Below are 17559 nucleotides of genomic sequence, written 5' to 3' on the forward strand. Positions count from 1 at the left end.
CGAAATTTCCTTTTTTCCTTACAACAGACACGTTTGTGACATGTTTTTTGGTGCTGCGCACTGATACTCTATATACGGTTTTACATAGTTGAATCAAAAGAAAAATAAACACAAAAAAAAAGAATTCGAGGGAGAAGAATCTACGCGGTTGTGAAGCTCGGGTAAAAAGATAAAAGGAGAAAATGAAGGAATAAATCTCGTAGTCGACGTTACGAATAAACTGTTAAACGCAATTTACCAGGCCCGCCGCACCATAGTCTATTTATAATTTTTACGCAGTTATTCTTGTTAGCATATATCGAAACGACCCTCGTAAATGAAAAACTATGTAGACGAAAGAAATCGAAAGACGAAAGTAAATGGCAGACAATTACAGTGCACGACCGACGATCGAGGAGAAAAAACGACGTGATTATTCGACGACGACCACTTTGTCCATATTATTCTTTATCTCAGAATTTCAAATTAAAGTCATAAGACGCATAAGCACGAAACGAAGGTTGAGAAAGAGAGGATACATAGTGTTTTGAGCATTAGTGTCTCTTTGTACATAAGTAATTCAAGAAATTTAATAATTATAATAGTAACGCTAAAGTGGAGGCAGCTGAGGGCCACGCGATTTTTATTGAAATGTCACACGCTCGAGCGTTTCTCCAAGCATCCGATTACTCCGAAAAGGACGTCGAGGAAAATTACTGCTCTTCCAAAAGCCGATTTCGAATCGAGCAAGACAAACATTATCAACTGTAAAAATCAACAAATTTTGTACGAAACCGTTGTGATCGTTGTTAAAATGCGAAAATTTACGAGACACAAAAACATCACGCCAAATTCAGAAAACACGAGAAGACTTCCGTTTCGAAGTAACCGAAGATGTGCCGCTCTCAGAGATAATAATAATGATAACATTAATACGCAGCGTTCCTCGTGCGCGCGCGCGACGCAGTTGATTTCGCCGGTGCACGTGCCGAACGCTCGCGAGAATAAAAAAAGAAAATTGTATAGGTGGCAAAGAATCGAATTGCGCAATTTGAAGCGGGAGCAACTGCAAATGGAGGAGCGACGGCGAGGAAACAGATATAGTTACGAGCGAAGACGAATAGAAGGGTGAAATTAACGAGAATGAGAAAAAAAATTGTCGAACTAAGAATTATATATAGAGATTATTTTAAAGTTATTATTCATTAAAATAAATCTCAAGCTTTGTAAAATCTGTCCTTTTTTATTGTGAAACTTTTCGAACGGTCTATTATATATTATACATACAGAGCTCAAACGGGAAGAGAGGAAGAGAGAAACAAATTATTATAGTGTAAACTTGAGCCGTGCTGTGACTTCGTACGTTATTAGGTACACCTTTATGCAGAAGTTATATTTTATTATATCGCGTTTCTTTAAAAAAAAAATAATAATAATAAATAACGAAAGAAATGAGCCACGGTGTAGAAAAAAAAGCTCGAAAGAATTTACTTTATTCTCGTCAGTCGTATTATATAGTTTTCCAATTATTATATATATATTTTTTTTTGGCACATGCATATATAGGATCCTCAATATTGTGTTAACATCGGATTTTTTTATATTTTTTGAAAATTTATTTAAACAGAGAAAATTGTAATATTATTAATTCTAAAAAAGTGGCAAGATGTTGATACGTAACGATTATTATTCCCTTTTTTATGTTAAAATTAATTTTTTTTTATATATAACTCTTTTAAATTGTCATTTTACGAGTTTTAGATTATAGTGACCTACATTCTAAGTGACTATATGAATAAAGATAATTTGTATTATAAAAAAATGCGTTCTGAAATTCTTACAACAGACGCTTGTTGTAAACAAGTTTCTTCTTTTCGCCTTACTCAGCCGAATCGTAGATATTTGCGAACGCGGCCACTTTGCAAAATTGCGCGAGGATGAAATATCTTACTTATGAAGCAAGTGGGATAAAAAAAAAGAAGCATCTCTGTATCGTATTCTTAGCAAATATCCATGCTACTTAATTGACGGGAAAAATGGATGACGCGTCAGGAGTATAGAAATTTTTGTTGGCAATGAATAATGCTTTTGATCGAAGAAAGAGCTCGACTACTTTAATAACGGTCGCGACAAACTGGAAAAGCTTGTTCGAATCGGGTGTAGATAAAGAAGCATATGCTACTTGTAGAGTTGGAATGAGGCGTTCGTCGTTCGGTTGAAAAAAATATCAAAGTAAATAAGTAATGCTTCAATTCAGTCAAATTGAAATAAAATTATTGTTTCTGCATTCATTCACCGATTTAATTAATGTTAAAAACTCTTGCAACGCGCAGAGATAAAATAACGCACGATTGACATTCGTAAACTCGGAGCTATTAAAAATTTATCTTCACAAGATAAGCAGTCCTAAATCATCCATGCAAAATACTTCTCCAGCACGAACACGTACATAAATTTTCATCATACCGCAAGAAATTCGAAAAAACCTTTACGGTTCTTCGCGTCCGTCAAAATGTTCGATTCTCGCTAGCTCGTTATCGTTTCGTTCATGAGTGCACTTTTCATTACCAACGAAAACTGCATTATACTTCCTCCAACCAACGACACAACTTGCGCGTCTCATATCAGTCGAACGAATCTGTCCCTATTTGCATATATACCTACAGAAACAGAGGAAGACCTATACACATATACTAACTGTGCGACCGACTGAATGAGTCTGGAAATCATTAAGGAAGAAGTGGGTAACGGTACCGAACGTTAGCGGTCAATGACATTACGTCATTTCGAGCGCGCGCGCGCATAATTATAATTCGTGTGTGAGCGCGCGGTGCCGCTGCACACTATACTATAGCTCGAGTTCGTCAAGCGCGCGGAATCTCATCAGTTCGAAGGTGACCGAGTCGCGCGCCGGACGCATATGCATGCAAGCGCTCTGAAACTTTTCTTGGCACTTTCTGACAACGATCGATTAGTGCTCGCGTTTTCGAAACTCTACAACCGCGTAGAAAGTGAACAGTTCCAAGTGGTTGTTAAAAAATATAACATTTATAAGCGCAGTGCTAACGCCGTCGCATACCCGACTATATACACAAATACAGCAACAGGTGCAGCCAAGGTTGATGTTTGTTTAGAGCGAAGCTCTTGCCAATCAGATATAGACTATGTTGCAGATTCACAGAGAAAGACGTGAGTAATTGTACACATCGCTGAACTTTCGTCACTCTAATAAGCCCGTGTACATCCTTGTATGTTTTCAATTCCAAAACTATACCACACCGTGTGCCACAGCGAAGCACAGCTATATCTTATATATATATATACGCCCCAAAAAACTTTTCCACGCGGGGCATACCCTCTGTTCCAGAAACGTCCGCAATATAAAAAGCTCCGTAACGACCGAACATTAAATAAGCGATAAACGTGATAGACATACATCCCGTAATTGGAAATACGGAAAGCTCGACTTCCGAATTGCCCGCTAGCGCGTTCTGCAACGCGGTGTAATTAGATTAGATGCATCATGCGTGCGCTGTAATGCGCATTTTTACGAAACTACGGCGTTGAGTTTTGACCTGGGATTTTTTCTTCCTTTGTTTCCTCTATTTGCTCTATATTAGCTTGAGTTACATTGATGCTTTTGTAGCTGGCACACAGAGTGACGAGTAAAACTCTCTCACTGGTGCACAGAAATCTCTTGAAATTCAAAGTAACGACAGCCGTCTCTACCTTTCATCCGCTTGGATTACTTATAATTCACGAGCAGAGCCGAAACTCGTCACACACGCGTGTCCCGTAATTGAAAAGTGTATTGCACGGCTCGATCGTGAAAACGAACCGGCTATAATGGCCATCGCAGTAGGAAACGAGCGCACGGCAATGTCGCATCGCTGATGCGAGAAAGAATCGTCACCGATGAATATACTTAAAAGAAGCAAGCGCTTCGCTCGTCCAGAAATACACGCCTATACGCAAAAGTTCACGTGTTGAAGTATATATAGAGGTATATAGAATGCACCGAAGCGCCTACTTTTCGGAACTCGAGCGCGAGCTGCAGCCGCGAACTAATTCGGGAAAATGGGTTAAACTTGCAACTAGGTATATATATATATATATACAATCGAAGTGTGCACGTAGGAGTAAGAGAGGCGAAAACTAGAAAATTCCGGCGGCCACTCCGGCGCTTGCCAAATAAAATCGTTATATTGTATCCCCTATATACGTCCTCGCGTGTACACACTAGTTTATGTCGCGTTCGCAACCTTTCGGAGCAGAAACGGAAATACCTGTATATAAATCCCGATGATTCTATATAATCGTCAACTCGTTAATCCAAGGTATATCCAGTGAGTCCGAGCGGATGACGAAAAAAAGTCACGCGTCATCTGCATTGCACCGAGCAGAGTCCGAATAGCCGGCGGTATATATATATATATATATAGGTCCACGTGTACTTGCGCGTCGCCCCTCGCGATCACCCGATCTTACGTCATCCTTCTTTCTCCCTACTACCACTACTTTTTCTTCTTCTTCTTCTTCTTCGGTGTAGGTATATGTATATATACTCATACGTATCGCCACGCGATATTCTCGTGCTGCCCCGGCGCGCGCGTGTGATGCACTGCGAGTTTGCATCCGAGTATATAGAGGATTGCGTCATGCTGAGCGTAAGACACGCTTGTGTTTATATACTATAGTGTTCAGGGTTCGATGATCGCCGCGGGAAAGATTTGTATGTTTCGAGGGGCTGATGTGCGATTCTGAAAATTGTTTTACGAAAATTAAGACAAACCGAGTGAAATAATACGCTGACGACATAAAGTCCGTTCGAGGAACGGAAAAAGACGAGTTCCGCGATAAGGCTCACGCAGGGTGTTACGTGGAAAGAGAGAGAGAGAGAGAGAGAGAGAGAGAGAAAAAAAAGGATTGCTATCTCGCGGAGAGAGGTGACGGAGTCATCGCGAAATTCGTCGATAGAAGATCGGTGCGCGATAAGAAACAGAGCTGCGAGAGAGAAACCGACCGTCGGAAGAGAGACGTGCGTGCGGAGGAGCACACGACAACAATGGCTCACCCGATGATACACGATCCAGGTAAATTTTCACTTTTACGATCCTCCGACATAACTCAAAGGGTCGTCGCGTTACTCATCGAGTGTACGATGTGCGGCGATAATTAATCATCGTACTGATAGCGATTGTAGCGGGTACAGGGTTCTTTTACTGGAAAAGTGCGCGTGATAGTCTCGCTGCTGGTGTTTCCCCCCCCCCCCCTTATCGTTCTTTCTTCGCTATATCTGCCGGGCTTTAAAATATCTTTCTCCCCTTGCGAAAAAGAATAATCCGTATTTTCTATATACACGTAATACTTCCAGACAGTCGAATCTCGTCGGCCTCTGGAAACTATATACAGTATGCAAAATATATCTATCGTCGAGTAAAAAGTGCCGCGTCGCGTGATGTTCTAGTCTATATACTCGAGTTTACGTATACCTAATAGATGTGAGCACGTGTTGGCGCACGTGAGAAAAGCCGAGAGATAGTTTTATTTTCGTTTCTGGCGCGCACTCTTTGGTCGCTTTTTGGGTCGTCGGCCAGCGAGAAACGATCCAAGAAGCTTTGTATTTTAATTAGGTTTTCGACGATGTGACGTGCGTTTGTGAGAGATAGAGAGATGCTCGATTTCGAGGGAATAGCCGATGGGTCAAGGTGGCGCGTTGCTTTTGCAGTTCAAAGTTTGATATTGCAAAATTATATCGCTTTGACACGAATATAAGCTAGATTGGTGCAACGACTTGGCCTCGCTTTTTGAATATTTTCTTTTTCTTTGCGCAGCTGTCGCTGTTGACTTTGCTGATATAAGGATAAATTTAAAAGCTTTTGCTGAATCGTTATGTTGGACGTTGAATTTCGCGGAGCTATTTTTGGAGTGTGACTGTTTTCTTTGGAGGAATGGAATTTCGTCATCGTTTGGATTTTTTGCACACTTTGGACAAAAATTTACAGTCGATTCCAATGAACATATTTAACAATTATATTAAAAAAAAAAAAAAGAACGTCGATATACGGTTGATATTCCACGTGCTCTAAATAAATAATGAACAATCAACAAAAGCCGCTTTCTCAGAACTCGTTCACGCGGATTACGAATCGCGATACATTCCAAACATTATTGAGCAGTTGGTCGTATCTGTGTAAATAAAATAGAGGCGCTTATTACGTCGGTGATTGCGTTCACCAAAAAAGTTATAAACACGTGGGAAGGAAAGGACCGTAATTTTTTGCGTCGAAGCTACTTTTTATACAAGCACCACTTTTTCAAGGCAATAACGTCATTATATACGCTCATATAAAAAACAATTAAAAAACGGATCGACGAGTCGATCACTCTATCGGTGATTACACTCCATAATGTACACAAATAATCAAGTCTACGTATACATCATAAGACGCGGCATATCCTCCCACATACCCCCAAGATTTACCAAAGTAGATAGCCGGAGATCAATATTTACCTCGTGCGCGCGCGCGCTTCGCTAACTTCTATTGTAACGATGTCTATCAGATCGTCTACAGTCCACTCCGCGATTAGATAAAAAATAAATCGCCTGTGCACGGATTACTCGTATAAATTAATCGCAAGCCATCACCCGCCTACCGATGTATCATAAGTATAGCGCGGCTCTAAATTAGAAAATTAGCCAAACCAATCCAATCTCACTATACATACTCTCTGCGTGTATAAGCACAGCCGGCGCTTTTCAATTGATTTTTGACGCGAGCTACACGCGGACACGTCAGCTGCTTACACATTACCGGCCGTGACGCAGGCTTGCGTCATTCGCAACGGAGCTGTAATTTCGCGGAAAAAGATCTCACTCTCGAAACTTTTTTCTCGGGCGGCGGTTTTTCACCGGTTATCGATCGATCGCGAGCTCTATGCGTAACCTCTAATTCGATCTCTTCTCTATACTTATCTTCCATCGTCGCATCACAGCACGGGTGTATCTATAAGGTGTATATATAGGAAATTCTTCGAAAGGACTTTTCCGTTGGGATGTGTATGTCGTTTATAGACGGCTGCAGCAAATTAATGCCGTCCTCGGCGTTTTCCAGCGAGATGTATGCGCCGCTATGAATTTTTCAGCTCCAATTCGAGCGACGAGCGATCGTTGGAATTTGTACACTATGACCTTGCCCGCGTTTAATATCCGGTTTCCCCCCCCCCCTCCCCCCGGAGGGAGGCATGCGCGAGCCGTTTAAACACACAATGCCATCCGATAATACTAACTAACTATATACTTACACACTGTTATTGCTTGTTTCGCGACGACTGCCTTACTTATATACCGCATAGATACCTATTTATCGCACACCGGCGGCTACATAACCCTGCACGGCCTGTAGCTATTCTCGAGAGAGGCGGTAAGTCTAAGTGTCAAAAAAGAAAGGGACAAAAAAATCGCAACAATAGCCTCAAGACTCAAGAGTAGTACTATAGTAGTCGGCGGCGAGAGGGGTCGAAATACACGGCGGCGCCGTCGACGACGGCAGCACTAGTAGTATACTTAAGTATATAGCGAGCGAGAGGGACGGAGATAGAGAAGGAACTCTCGGGCGGGCGTCTGCTGCGCGCTGCAACGAACGCAACCTATAGACAGAGCTCTATAGTCTATATATATATGTATAGTCGAGAGAGCCTGCTTAGAGCGGAGTCGACGAGCCCCGCGCAGTGGACGGCGAGAAGCCTCAGCTGATGATCTGGCATGGAGCATAATAACCCGACGACGACATCGTCATCATCCTCAGCAGTGTTTCCGACGTCGAGCGAGACGTCCGAGCCTGAGCTGAAGGAAACGGGCAGCTGTAGCATAGCCATCAATAACGGCGACAACGGCTCCTCATCGGAAAAGCGTGGGTGAAACCAGAAACTGTACAGCGAGAGTGTGTGTGTGTGTGATGTGATCTGCTGCGACTGCTGCTCCTGCTGCTGCTGATCGGGAGTGCCTGTGTGTTATTCTCTGTGTGCATGTGAGAGGCGCAGAAAAGAAGGTCGCGAATCGCGCGTTATATTCTGCACTGCTCTATTCTCCCCCCCCCCCCCATCGCTTGGGATCGTCGAAGTAAAACGGGCCGCAATAGACATACGCGTATAGCCGAGAGCTTCCACGGCTTTCTTCCCTACTTTCGACGTCTGGTACACGTATAGAGAGATAGAGACGATCTCTTCAGTCTCTCATCCGCGCTTTCTGGATTTCTTCTCTTTTTAACACTTATGTGTCGTCAAGAAACGGATTGTGCTTCTCTCGTGTGTTTGTCTGATTGATTCGCTGAAGCTCAGTTCCTTCCTTCGAGATGACTGACAGACTGTCGGTGCAGGCACTTGATGGCTGTCCTACTGTACGTACATCATCTCCATGGTGTTTACTAGCTTTGTGATTGACCAATGTCTGCTCGATGGTTTGGCAGTGTAGTGACTTGTTATTGGCTGTGAAAATCCATTTATAGATAGCTTTTGTGTAGTAGAGTTGAATAGAGTTTTTGTTATTTTGATCCAAGTTTGTTGATCGTTTGGATTGTACACGCAGATTTCTTGTTTGCGTTGCTCTCTTTGTACAGTACAATATCCAGGCTTTCGAAGAAGTAGTTCTTTGAATAACTGAGTCAGAAAATATTTTTTCAAATTAAAATTTTAATTGATTACTGTACGAGTAATTATGGTTTATAATTACACATTTTTTTAAGCATCATCTGTTAAAGGACTGATTTATTTTTTCTTATACCTATCAGTCACAAAAACATTTTTGCATGAGAAAATTTAATTTAAAACAAAATTTCTATTACTTATAAAATGGATGTTCTAAAATGAAATTTCATGGATTCTATCTTGTTCTTAGTTATTTTTTTTTTCAATTAACCTTGACAACCAAATAAACTTGACCTCAAATGTTTTAGTGCCTTGTTCACTGCGCTCAAAGAGGCATACACACACATTTTTAACCAAAGAATTTGAATAGTTTTCATTTGAAAAGTGCACTACTGTTCTTATTTCGTAGAACTTTTTGAGTCTTTGTAGGAAAATTTTTTAATTTCTTTTTAACCGTATGTTACTTTAAATAATATTTGCCAATAGAAGAAATTTTATAATAATTATTCAATATTCCTTCACAGAAATACCAAAGCTCGATGGGCTTGACTTCATGAACATAGAAAAAATGTCAAGAAAACGAATCAGAGAAGAAACAATCATGGATACATTACCAAATCATCTTCATAACGGAGAAGAAGATAATTCTTATGCACGGGAAGAATCACCAGTATTTCCTGTAAGTTGCCATTTGTTCATGATGTTATGCAATATCTAAGGGGAAAATTTTATTTAACGTTTAAAATGGATTTGAATGATTAATGATGATCTAACAATTGATTTGATAAATTTATTCATAAATTCTATATGTCCACTATCTCATCTAGTGCTTTAATTTATATATAGGTGGATATTTTAATTCGTTTATAAATGATCTCAATAACTAGAATCACATGGCAATTGTATAAAAAGATAAAATGTATACATAGATAATAGCATATCGGTTATTCTTATTATCAATTTCAAAATTCATGCACCAAGCAACGATGGGGTCAAATTTTAGGCAATGAAAAACAGTAAATATCTCTATTTGGAAGTTCTAGAAAAGATAGGGTTTCTAACAATAATAATCAAGACAGTCAAAGTTAATAAATGATTTTGAAAAAAGAGTATATGGAATTCTTATTGATATTATGATGTGCAAATAATGTTGAATTGATTGAGATAAAGTCAAAATATGATAATTAAAAAATGAGAAATATATTTTAAATAAAGAGGTTCTTTCCAATATTGAACTGTATTGATATCTAAATATAGATTAAACTGCTTATACTTGTCAGTAAAATAATGTCAAAATTATATAAGACTTGGTCAGCTATCTGGAACTGCAATTACTGTCATGAGACATCTATTTTTAAACTTGAGTGCGCAATTTTTTTTGTGTTTGCAAAATACGTTAAATTCATTTTTACTTGCTAAGGTTAAAATATTTTATTTTCTGAATAAACAAATCTTTGTTTGAATGAAAAAGAATTATAAAAATCTAAAACACTCACCCTTGTCGATCTCAGAAATACAAATGACTGGCTGATGTGATTGAAGGTAGATATGTGTCTTATCTATGTATACGCAGTTGAGAATGAGGTAGAGGATACTCAGCATTTTTGCTGATAAGCTCAGTGGTGTGACAAGAAGCGCTGATGGAGGTGGTGTATATAACATTAGGTTATTTCAGAGCTCAAGTAATTAATTCCTCCAGTCAGTGCGATACAGAGGAAAATCACCTCACACATGTGTTGCTTTATGTGTAGTTGAAAGAGTTGATTTTTTTATATTTATGTCAGATTTTACTGGCAACAGCTAGCTTTGTGAAATACTTAATCAATAATATATATATATAAAATTAAAAATGACTTTTGGAAGTGAAAGATTCAGTATTGACATTGAGGATGATAACAAAATCCAGTACTATCACAAATTTAGAAACCCAACTATTGATTATAAATATGTTGTAAGTGTGGTGGATGGAGAACATTAAAAAATGCCAAATTAATAAAGTTTGTGAAATGGTATTAGGGCTCAATACTAACGCAAAGATTTCCGAATTACAGTCCATATGTAAGGAAGCTCCATTCAGTGACGAACCTGATGCGATCTTGGAAGCACAGTCGTGTGACTACAATACGAAAATAACACTAAAAATGGCAAAATCTGGCAAAGGTGGGTTCGCATATTTGCTAATACATACGATTGAAATTATGTTATCGTCACTGTGATAAGAAATGTAACATCAATCGCGACGAAAGCACCATTTTTTTCATTTAAAAAAATAAATACTAGAATTACATGGACTAATTTTTTCTTTAAATTATAGCTCCTCGGCGCGTTCGGGTTTACGCGGATGGCATCTATGATCTATTCCATCAAGGTCATGCCAGACAGCTAATGCAGGCAAAAAACATTTTTCCCAACGTATATCTCATTGTTGGCGGTAAGTCTATACATTCAAAGCTATTTCACTTTTTATTTTCAATTAGTTGTTGGAGCATAAAATCTTATTAAAAAAATCTTATTATTTCAGTTTGCAACGATGAGTTAACGCATAACAAAAAAGGCCGAACAGTTATGACAGACTTCGAACGATACGATGCTGTAAGGCATTGTCGCTACGTCGACGAAGTGGTACGCGACGCGCCGTGGGAATTGGATGATGAATTCATTGAGAAACACAAAGTAATTTAATATAGCTAGTTAAACAGAACGATACTGCTCGATAGCTAAAATTTGTTAAGATACTTGTACTCGAGCGGTAGCTTTGAGATACTCGCTATTCGTTCAAATTAATCAATTACATTTATGATATCCTAGATTGATTTCGTCGCTCACGACGACATCCCGTATATGGGCGACGATGGTGTGGATGACCTTTACGCCAAATTGAAAGAAAAAGGAATGTTCGTCGCGACGCAACGAACTGAGGGAGTGTCGACGTCCGACATCGTCGCCAGGATTGTCAAGGATTACGACATCTACGTGAGGCGAAATCTCGCGAGAGGCTACAGTGCAAAGGAGTTGAATGTTTCGTTTCTTAACGTAAGCTGTGGTTCTTTTGATTTGTATACGTCGTAAATTCGATATTTTTGACTTAACAAGCGTTGATTAATATTTTATTTCTTTCGTCACAGGAAAAGAAATTCCGACTACAAAATAAGTTCGATGACTTGAAGGATAAAGGCAAGAAAGTGATGGAAAACTTCGGTGAGAAACGAACCGATATGATAAGTAAGTGGGAGGAAAAGTCGAGGGATTTTATCGACGCCTTCCTCCTTCTATTTGGTCGAGATGGACGACTGGTGCGTACAATTATTTTATTATTCATATATTTCAGCTTTTTGTCGGACCTTCATTTTGTGCCTATTTGGAATTTTCACGATCAACTTCTTGCTCACGCTGTGGAACTTTTAACCTTCCTTTTTTACTAACTCGTTTATATTTTAGTTGAATTTTATACTCGAAATGCTCTTTATTTATTTTTGTACAAAATTTTTAAATTGTACATTTGCTATCTTTTTTTATTGCTTATATAGATCTTTAACCCGTCCGTTTTTGTTACGTGAGAATGAAAAAAATATATTTTACTGTTGCGCTCGAACCTTGCTTTTCTATCGTACTCTGTTTTTGATACTAACGATGCAAACGAAATAAATACGTTTTAACACAATAGTGCATGGTGTTCTTCGTCTTTTAATTTCAGTGATGATACGCACCCATATATCAATATGATTTATTTTGCTAAACATCCGTTGAGATAAGCTCTGTTATGACTAATGATCGATGCCTTTCCTTTTCTACAGTCGACGATATGGAACGAAGGCAAGGGTCGCTTAATGCAAGCCCTCTCGCCTCCCGCCAGCCCGACGCGGGACGGCAGCCCCAACAGCAGCAACAGCAGCCATGACGACGAAGACAACACAAGGTACCTCACAGCATTCGACTCGATAGATTAACTCTTCAGAGCGTCATTCTTCATTCCTACGTAACTCTTCTCTCCTGCTTGCTTTACTGAACAAAAAATCTTCGGTGCATCACACGAGTTTACACACTGATTTCATTGTGTTAGTACCCCATGGAACATGTTTTTAACTCTAATGATTTATTGGCAAGACTGGGCATTACTACCCTATCTAAAGAGATTTTTGTAAATTTTTTTACATCACATTTTGAGAGTAGATTGGAATTTGTATTGTCTACTTATTGATACAAACTAAAAGTACGAATACGAGCATTTAAAGAATTATAAAATAGAACTAGATAAATAATTTGTTAATGCTTTTTGTGTATAAAAATAGAATTTTTAGAAGCATGATCGTTACAAATCCTACATGTTCGATAGAATTTGTAAAGACTGTAGAGTAAAGATGCATTAAAATATTGTTGCCAACTACTAGAAACATTATTACTCTTTTTATAAACTGACGTAATAGAAAGCTCACATAACACCTATACTTTCATTATTAACAATTCATAACTCCATTAATTTTACTTTCTTAACCACAATGTATACTAATAATCTTATCTCGATTACATAACTTTGCTTCAAAACTCAAGCATGATAATAATCCTAATGCCCAGACCTGCAAAAAAAGATTCTGGAATGTTGCCTTGTGTACGAAAAACTGTCCCACGTACGTCTCTTATCTAAACATGCGTCGAGACGAACAAATTCTGATCTGATCAAGCTGTTTCATGCCGAAATATTTTGTAATTTCAGTCCTCCACCAAAAAAGGCCGGGCGCTTCGAATTCTCTCACGGTAATCATTATCTCAGCGATGATTACAGCGACGACGATGAAATTCAGCAGCGTTCCAAGTGATTCTCGGGCCGCCTGATTATCCGTCTTTCAAATTTATTCAACTCCGACCAAATGTACCCTGTCTTATCCTCATTTTTTATTTAAGATACTCGCTGCAGATTCCATAGCTTCGCTGTTATAAGAGATCAAAGATCTAGCAAAATGTCATCCCCGTTCGTCGATGTACTGTGTAGATGAATTTAGGTAATTCGCAGTAGAGCTGCGCTTAGTTTGCGGGGATGAGCAAACGAATCTTTCGAAATACGTTACGAATGCGATACCAAACTTGCATCCATTGATAATCAAATGAAAAATTTTCAAAAGTTTCGACTTCTGGCGTTTACTATAACTAATACGATAAAAGAGAAATTATCGCCAATGAAATAAGCGATAAGCTGTGCTGCACATTGCACTATTACAGTAACTTAAGTGAACGTATGAATACAAATCTTAATTATTATTTTTAGATAGATTGTTACCCTGTATGCCGAGCATAAATACCCGCGTTATTATGTCTCTTGAACTAGAAGCGAGAATGAAAGAACGAGCGCGAGATAGCAGAGAGCAAGAGTTAGCGTGCGACAGATGATAATTCATTTTTTTCAAGTGAATAACACACAAAACTCGCAATTTTATAGTTCGTTGTGATTTTGAGACTATTTCATTCACTATTTTATATATAATATAAAAAAAAATCTTTTATAGGATGGTTCCCGGAGTAGGAAGTAGACTATTAACGATAACAACAATAAAGAAACAACAACAAACAACAATAAGATTTAATAAAATTAGATAACGTATTTCGTATTACTAGTAAGAAAAAGAAGGATGAGCAGGAATAAAGTAAAGGAAAGCGTGAGTGCATGGACTGCACGCAACGCAAAATTACGAAAATCATTGGTCAAAGCTACATACATGAATGTCTGTACGAAAGGCGCATGGACGCACTACGTGCGCCAATAGTGTAATGAGTGTTGATGTGTCACGAGAAAAAGAGGGAGAGAGAAAGATTGCCGAAAAACTTCGTTATTTTTTAAATTTATAATTAAACTTATAGATTAATGATGATGTGCGAGAAGAGCAATGAAGGTGGAGAAATAATCGATTGAATCTCTTTTTTGATTATTGTTGATGCGAGCGCGTATATATTGCGAGATACAGCATAAAAAAAGACTATTTATTGCAAAGAAAAAAAAAACAGATGAATCTAAATGCTGTGTTATACGATAGAATAGTCGTGACAACTGTTTCCATAATGTAAATCTTCTGTAGATTATCGATATGCAACGGCCACTGTTACTTGTGTATAGAAAACCAACCGACAATAGTATATAATATACTCTTAGCGGCTCCTGATTAAAAAAAAAAACATTTACTTTTTGATTTATGTTTTTTCCTTGTCACTTTTGTATGCATTTTCGAATGAAATGAAAAGGTTTCCAAGCAATAACAAGCCTAAAAAATCAAAGTATTCTTTTTACGCGAACCGAAGCATAATATACTAAGTAGTTCATAAGTAGTAGTCAACGATCATTGTATCAGAGACTTTTTAGACTTTTTTTGGTCAGGAGCTACAAGTCGTTATAGTATATATGAATAAAGTGGCGAATCACACGCTGTCGACAAGCTGGTGCTACGTTGTAATAAATGTACTGCGAACACGAGCTTGAAAAATCGATTGTACAGATATATTTGAAGAGAAACGTGATTTGCGGATACATTTATTGTCGGATGAAGAAGAAGAAAGTCTGCGCGGCGCATTTTTTTAGACCACTTTTTTTACATGAGAATACAACGCTTTTTAGAGAAAAGTGACGCGAGCCGCCTCAGATGAAATACACACATTTGGTGAGAGAAAAAATACTGAACGAAAAAAGGTTAGGCGTTACATAAAAAAAAAGGTGTGAAACGAATAGATGAGTATTACGAGAAAGCGATTATGAGTGCGTTGTTTATGCCTTAGGAAGCTTCGAGGATAATTACCCTCTCAATTTTTCTAGTAGAGATCAAATTTGCACCGTGAATTAATGAAAGAAACAAATATGCGTGATTTGGGAGATTGTTAAACACGATTGTAGTTGTGATAATACGCTGCACACGAGTTTTTGTATCTCGCAATGAGCCAATGGTGCCTAATGATTTCAACTTCGACGAATGGTCATTGACTCGGATGCTTCTGCATAAAATACAGCGACTGCCTTGTAAAATGAACGAGAATAAAGAGCGATTACTGTAATTGTGATTTTCTTGACTTGATTAATTTTTTAGTCCTAACCGAATCCATATCCCTTTGTTCTATATCACTTCACGTCTGGATAGTTTTGCCTGAACCTACTTTAATTGTCGCGGTTTTATCGCCAAACTATTGGCAGCATTGCCATCTTAATCAGTGTTGCCCGTGTAATTTTTTCCAATTCGCGTATGTCTGCTATTCGTTGACAAATGCATAATGAGCTCACTCAAAGACGCACGTGAATCGTATGGAGAGACAGTGGTGCAAGGTTGTCCTGTAAAAATGCAATCGTCGAACCTTACTGCGACTAGCCAAGCACAACAACGTCATTCGACTATTAGAGAATTTCCACATTGAAGGATCAACTTACGTAATGCCACCGCGTATGACAATGAAAGAATCAATTACACTAGCATTTGCGTAAAAGAGGCTAGGTTTGCGAAAGTCAAGGGGAGAGATAGTAGTATATGTCGTGGATCGCTGGCAATTTGGCGTGATGTCGAGGTGTTTACGTGAGCTGCACAGGAGCTGCTAGCCCACAGCCACTTAGTCGTGGATAAAAATATACCTACCTCTTTCTTCTCGTCTACAATGATCGATGATTTTGCTCGAGTCATCGACAAGGGTGTTGTATTGAAACGTCTTCTGATCGCGAGGTTAGTTTGGTATGCTGCGGATCTATTTAACCTGTTATTCTAAATGAGCTTTATTGCTGGAATCTATTTTTGAGTTTATTTTTAAACGATTGTGAAACAGTTTTGTAGTTCAGAAAAAGAAGGTTTCACATGAGACTATATTAATTTTCAATATTTTCTCAACCTTACAGGATATATCATTTTTGTAAACATTGACAGCTTCCCAAAATGCACAGGTACACTTTGAACAATTATTTTATTTCGAGTGTGTTATTTTTACCTTATTTTAAAGCTTTTCTTTTTATTACGCAGATATATTCCAGTTGTTGAGCAATTGGCTATCCAGTTGAAAGATAAAAACAATATACGACAAGTTTACACAACATGGGATAAAAGTAGGACTAAAGAGTATGAAGGGAGAAAACTAGTGGGGTAAGATTGCAAATTTTTTAATAAACAAGATTTTACATGTATTTTTTCACTTTTGACTGTCTTTTAGATTTTCCATGGAACAGATATTTGATGTTGTGGCAGACGTTGCGGATTACAAAAATTTCTTGCCCTTTTGCAAAAAGTCTGATGTGATTGTTAAGAAAGATGACTTCCTTAAGGCCAATCTAGTCATAGGATTTCCACCTCTAAAAGAAAGCTACGTGTCACACGTTACAATGATGTATCCACAACTTGTTAAAGCAGAATGTAAGGATGGAAAGCTGTTCAATCACTTGAATACTTTGTGGATATTCACACCAGGTTTAAAGAATAATCCTCAAACATGTGTCATTGATTTTTCATTGTCTTTTGAGTTCAAATCTTGGTTACATTCTCATTTGTCAAATCTTGTTTTTAATGAAATTGTTCGACAAATGGAAAATGCGTTTATTGATGAGGCTAGAAGGCGATATGGCAAGCCTTGCATAAAAACTGTTAGATTAGAAGGATGACATATTGTGAAATACTTAGCTGAATTACCTTTATAATAATTTTTATTTTGTAAGATATTCTTGTAAAATATTGGTTCCATACCGAACGCTTGTACTTTTACCTCAATGAAGTTTTTGAATGCGTTAAAAGAGTAAAAAGAATCTTTATCTAAAAAAAATCTGTACATAATTTAATATGTAACTGTTGTAAATACATACGTTTGACTATAAATACTTGTTTTTTCTTTACACTACTTATTATGAAATTTAAAAAAGAAATCTGTATTTGGAAAATAAGTAAATTATTTTTCTGCAGTATAGCACTATATATACATTATAGGTAGGTGTGC

The 17559-nt window shown here is 38.0% G+C and overlaps 2 protein-coding genes across 9 annotated transcripts; both read left to right on the top strand.

Moving 5' to 3' along the window:
* The first annotated feature begins 2864 nt into the window (after positions 1-2864).
* LOC100121773 (choline-phosphate cytidylyltransferase A) lies at positions 2865-15660 on the top strand. 7 transcript variants are annotated; one of them, XM_031923490.2, is made up of 9 exons: positions 2865-3168; positions 9150-9304; positions 10677-10785; positions 10940-11056; positions 11147-11298; positions 11434-11658; positions 11751-11918; positions 12420-12541; positions 13337-15442. In XM_031923490.2, exons 1-9 carry the CDS (start codon positions 3144-3146, stop codon positions 13437-13439), a joined length of 1176 nt encoding a protein of 391 aa, XP_031779350.1. In that variant the 5' UTR covers positions 2865-3143; the 3' UTR covers positions 13440-15442. The 7 variants fall into 7 exon arrangements, with proteins under 7 accessions (XP_031779350.1, XP_031779349.1, XP_008209684.1 ...); XM_031923489.2 differs by lacking the exon at positions 2865-3168 and adding an exon at positions 4571-5072 and having other exon boundaries at positions 13337-15322; XM_008211462.4 differs by lacking the exon at positions 2865-3168 and adding an exon at positions 5277-7892.
* A 182-nt stretch (positions 15661-15842) lies between these two features.
* LOC100121795 (coenzyme Q-binding protein COQ10 homolog B, mitochondrial) lies at positions 15843-17441 on the top strand. Of its 2 annotated transcripts, none has more exons than XM_001605354.6 (4): positions 15843-16307; positions 16478-16522; positions 16599-16718; positions 16786-17441. In XM_001605354.6, the coding sequence occupies exons 2-4, from the start codon at positions 16515-16517 to the stop codon at positions 17228-17230; spliced, it is 573 nt and encodes a 190-aa protein (XP_001605404.2). In that variant the 5' UTR covers positions 15843-16307; positions 16478-16514; the 3' UTR covers positions 17231-17441. The 2 variants fall into 2 exon arrangements, with proteins under 2 accessions (XP_001605404.2, XP_031779356.1); XM_031923496.1 differs by having other exon boundaries at positions 15849-16316.
* The last annotated feature ends 118 nt before the right edge of the window (positions 17442-17559 follow it).

Source organism: Nasonia vitripennis, chromosome 2, assembly GCF_009193385.2.
Source record: "Nasonia vitripennis strain AsymCx chromosome 2, Nvit_psr_1.1, whole genome shotgun sequence".
Lineage (NCBI taxonomy): Eukaryota > Metazoa > Arthropoda > Insecta > Hymenoptera > Pteromalidae > Nasonia > Nasonia vitripennis.

What these genes read in the sequence shown, in the direction of transcription:
- LOC100121795 (XM_001605354.6), top strand. An exon ending in GAAGGGAGAAAACTAGTGGG is followed by an intron (nt 16,719 to 16,785) that starts GTAAGATTGCAA and finishes ACTGTCTTTTAG; the next exon opens with ATTTTCCATGGAACAGATAT.
- LOC100121773 (XM_008211462.4), top strand. Translation starts at nt 7,745, where the DNA reads ATGGAGCATAATAACCCGACGACGACATCGTCATCATCCTCAGCAGTG. An exon ending in AATGGCAAAATCTGGCAAAG is followed by an intron (nt 10,786 to 10,939) that starts GTGGGTTCGCAT and finishes TTTAAATTATAG; the next exon opens with CTCCTCGGCGCGTTCGGGTT. An exon ending in CGTATATCTCATTGTTGGCG is followed by an intron (nt 11,057 to 11,146) that starts GTAAGTCTATAC and finishes TTATTATTTCAG; the next exon opens with TTTGCAACGATGAGTTAACG.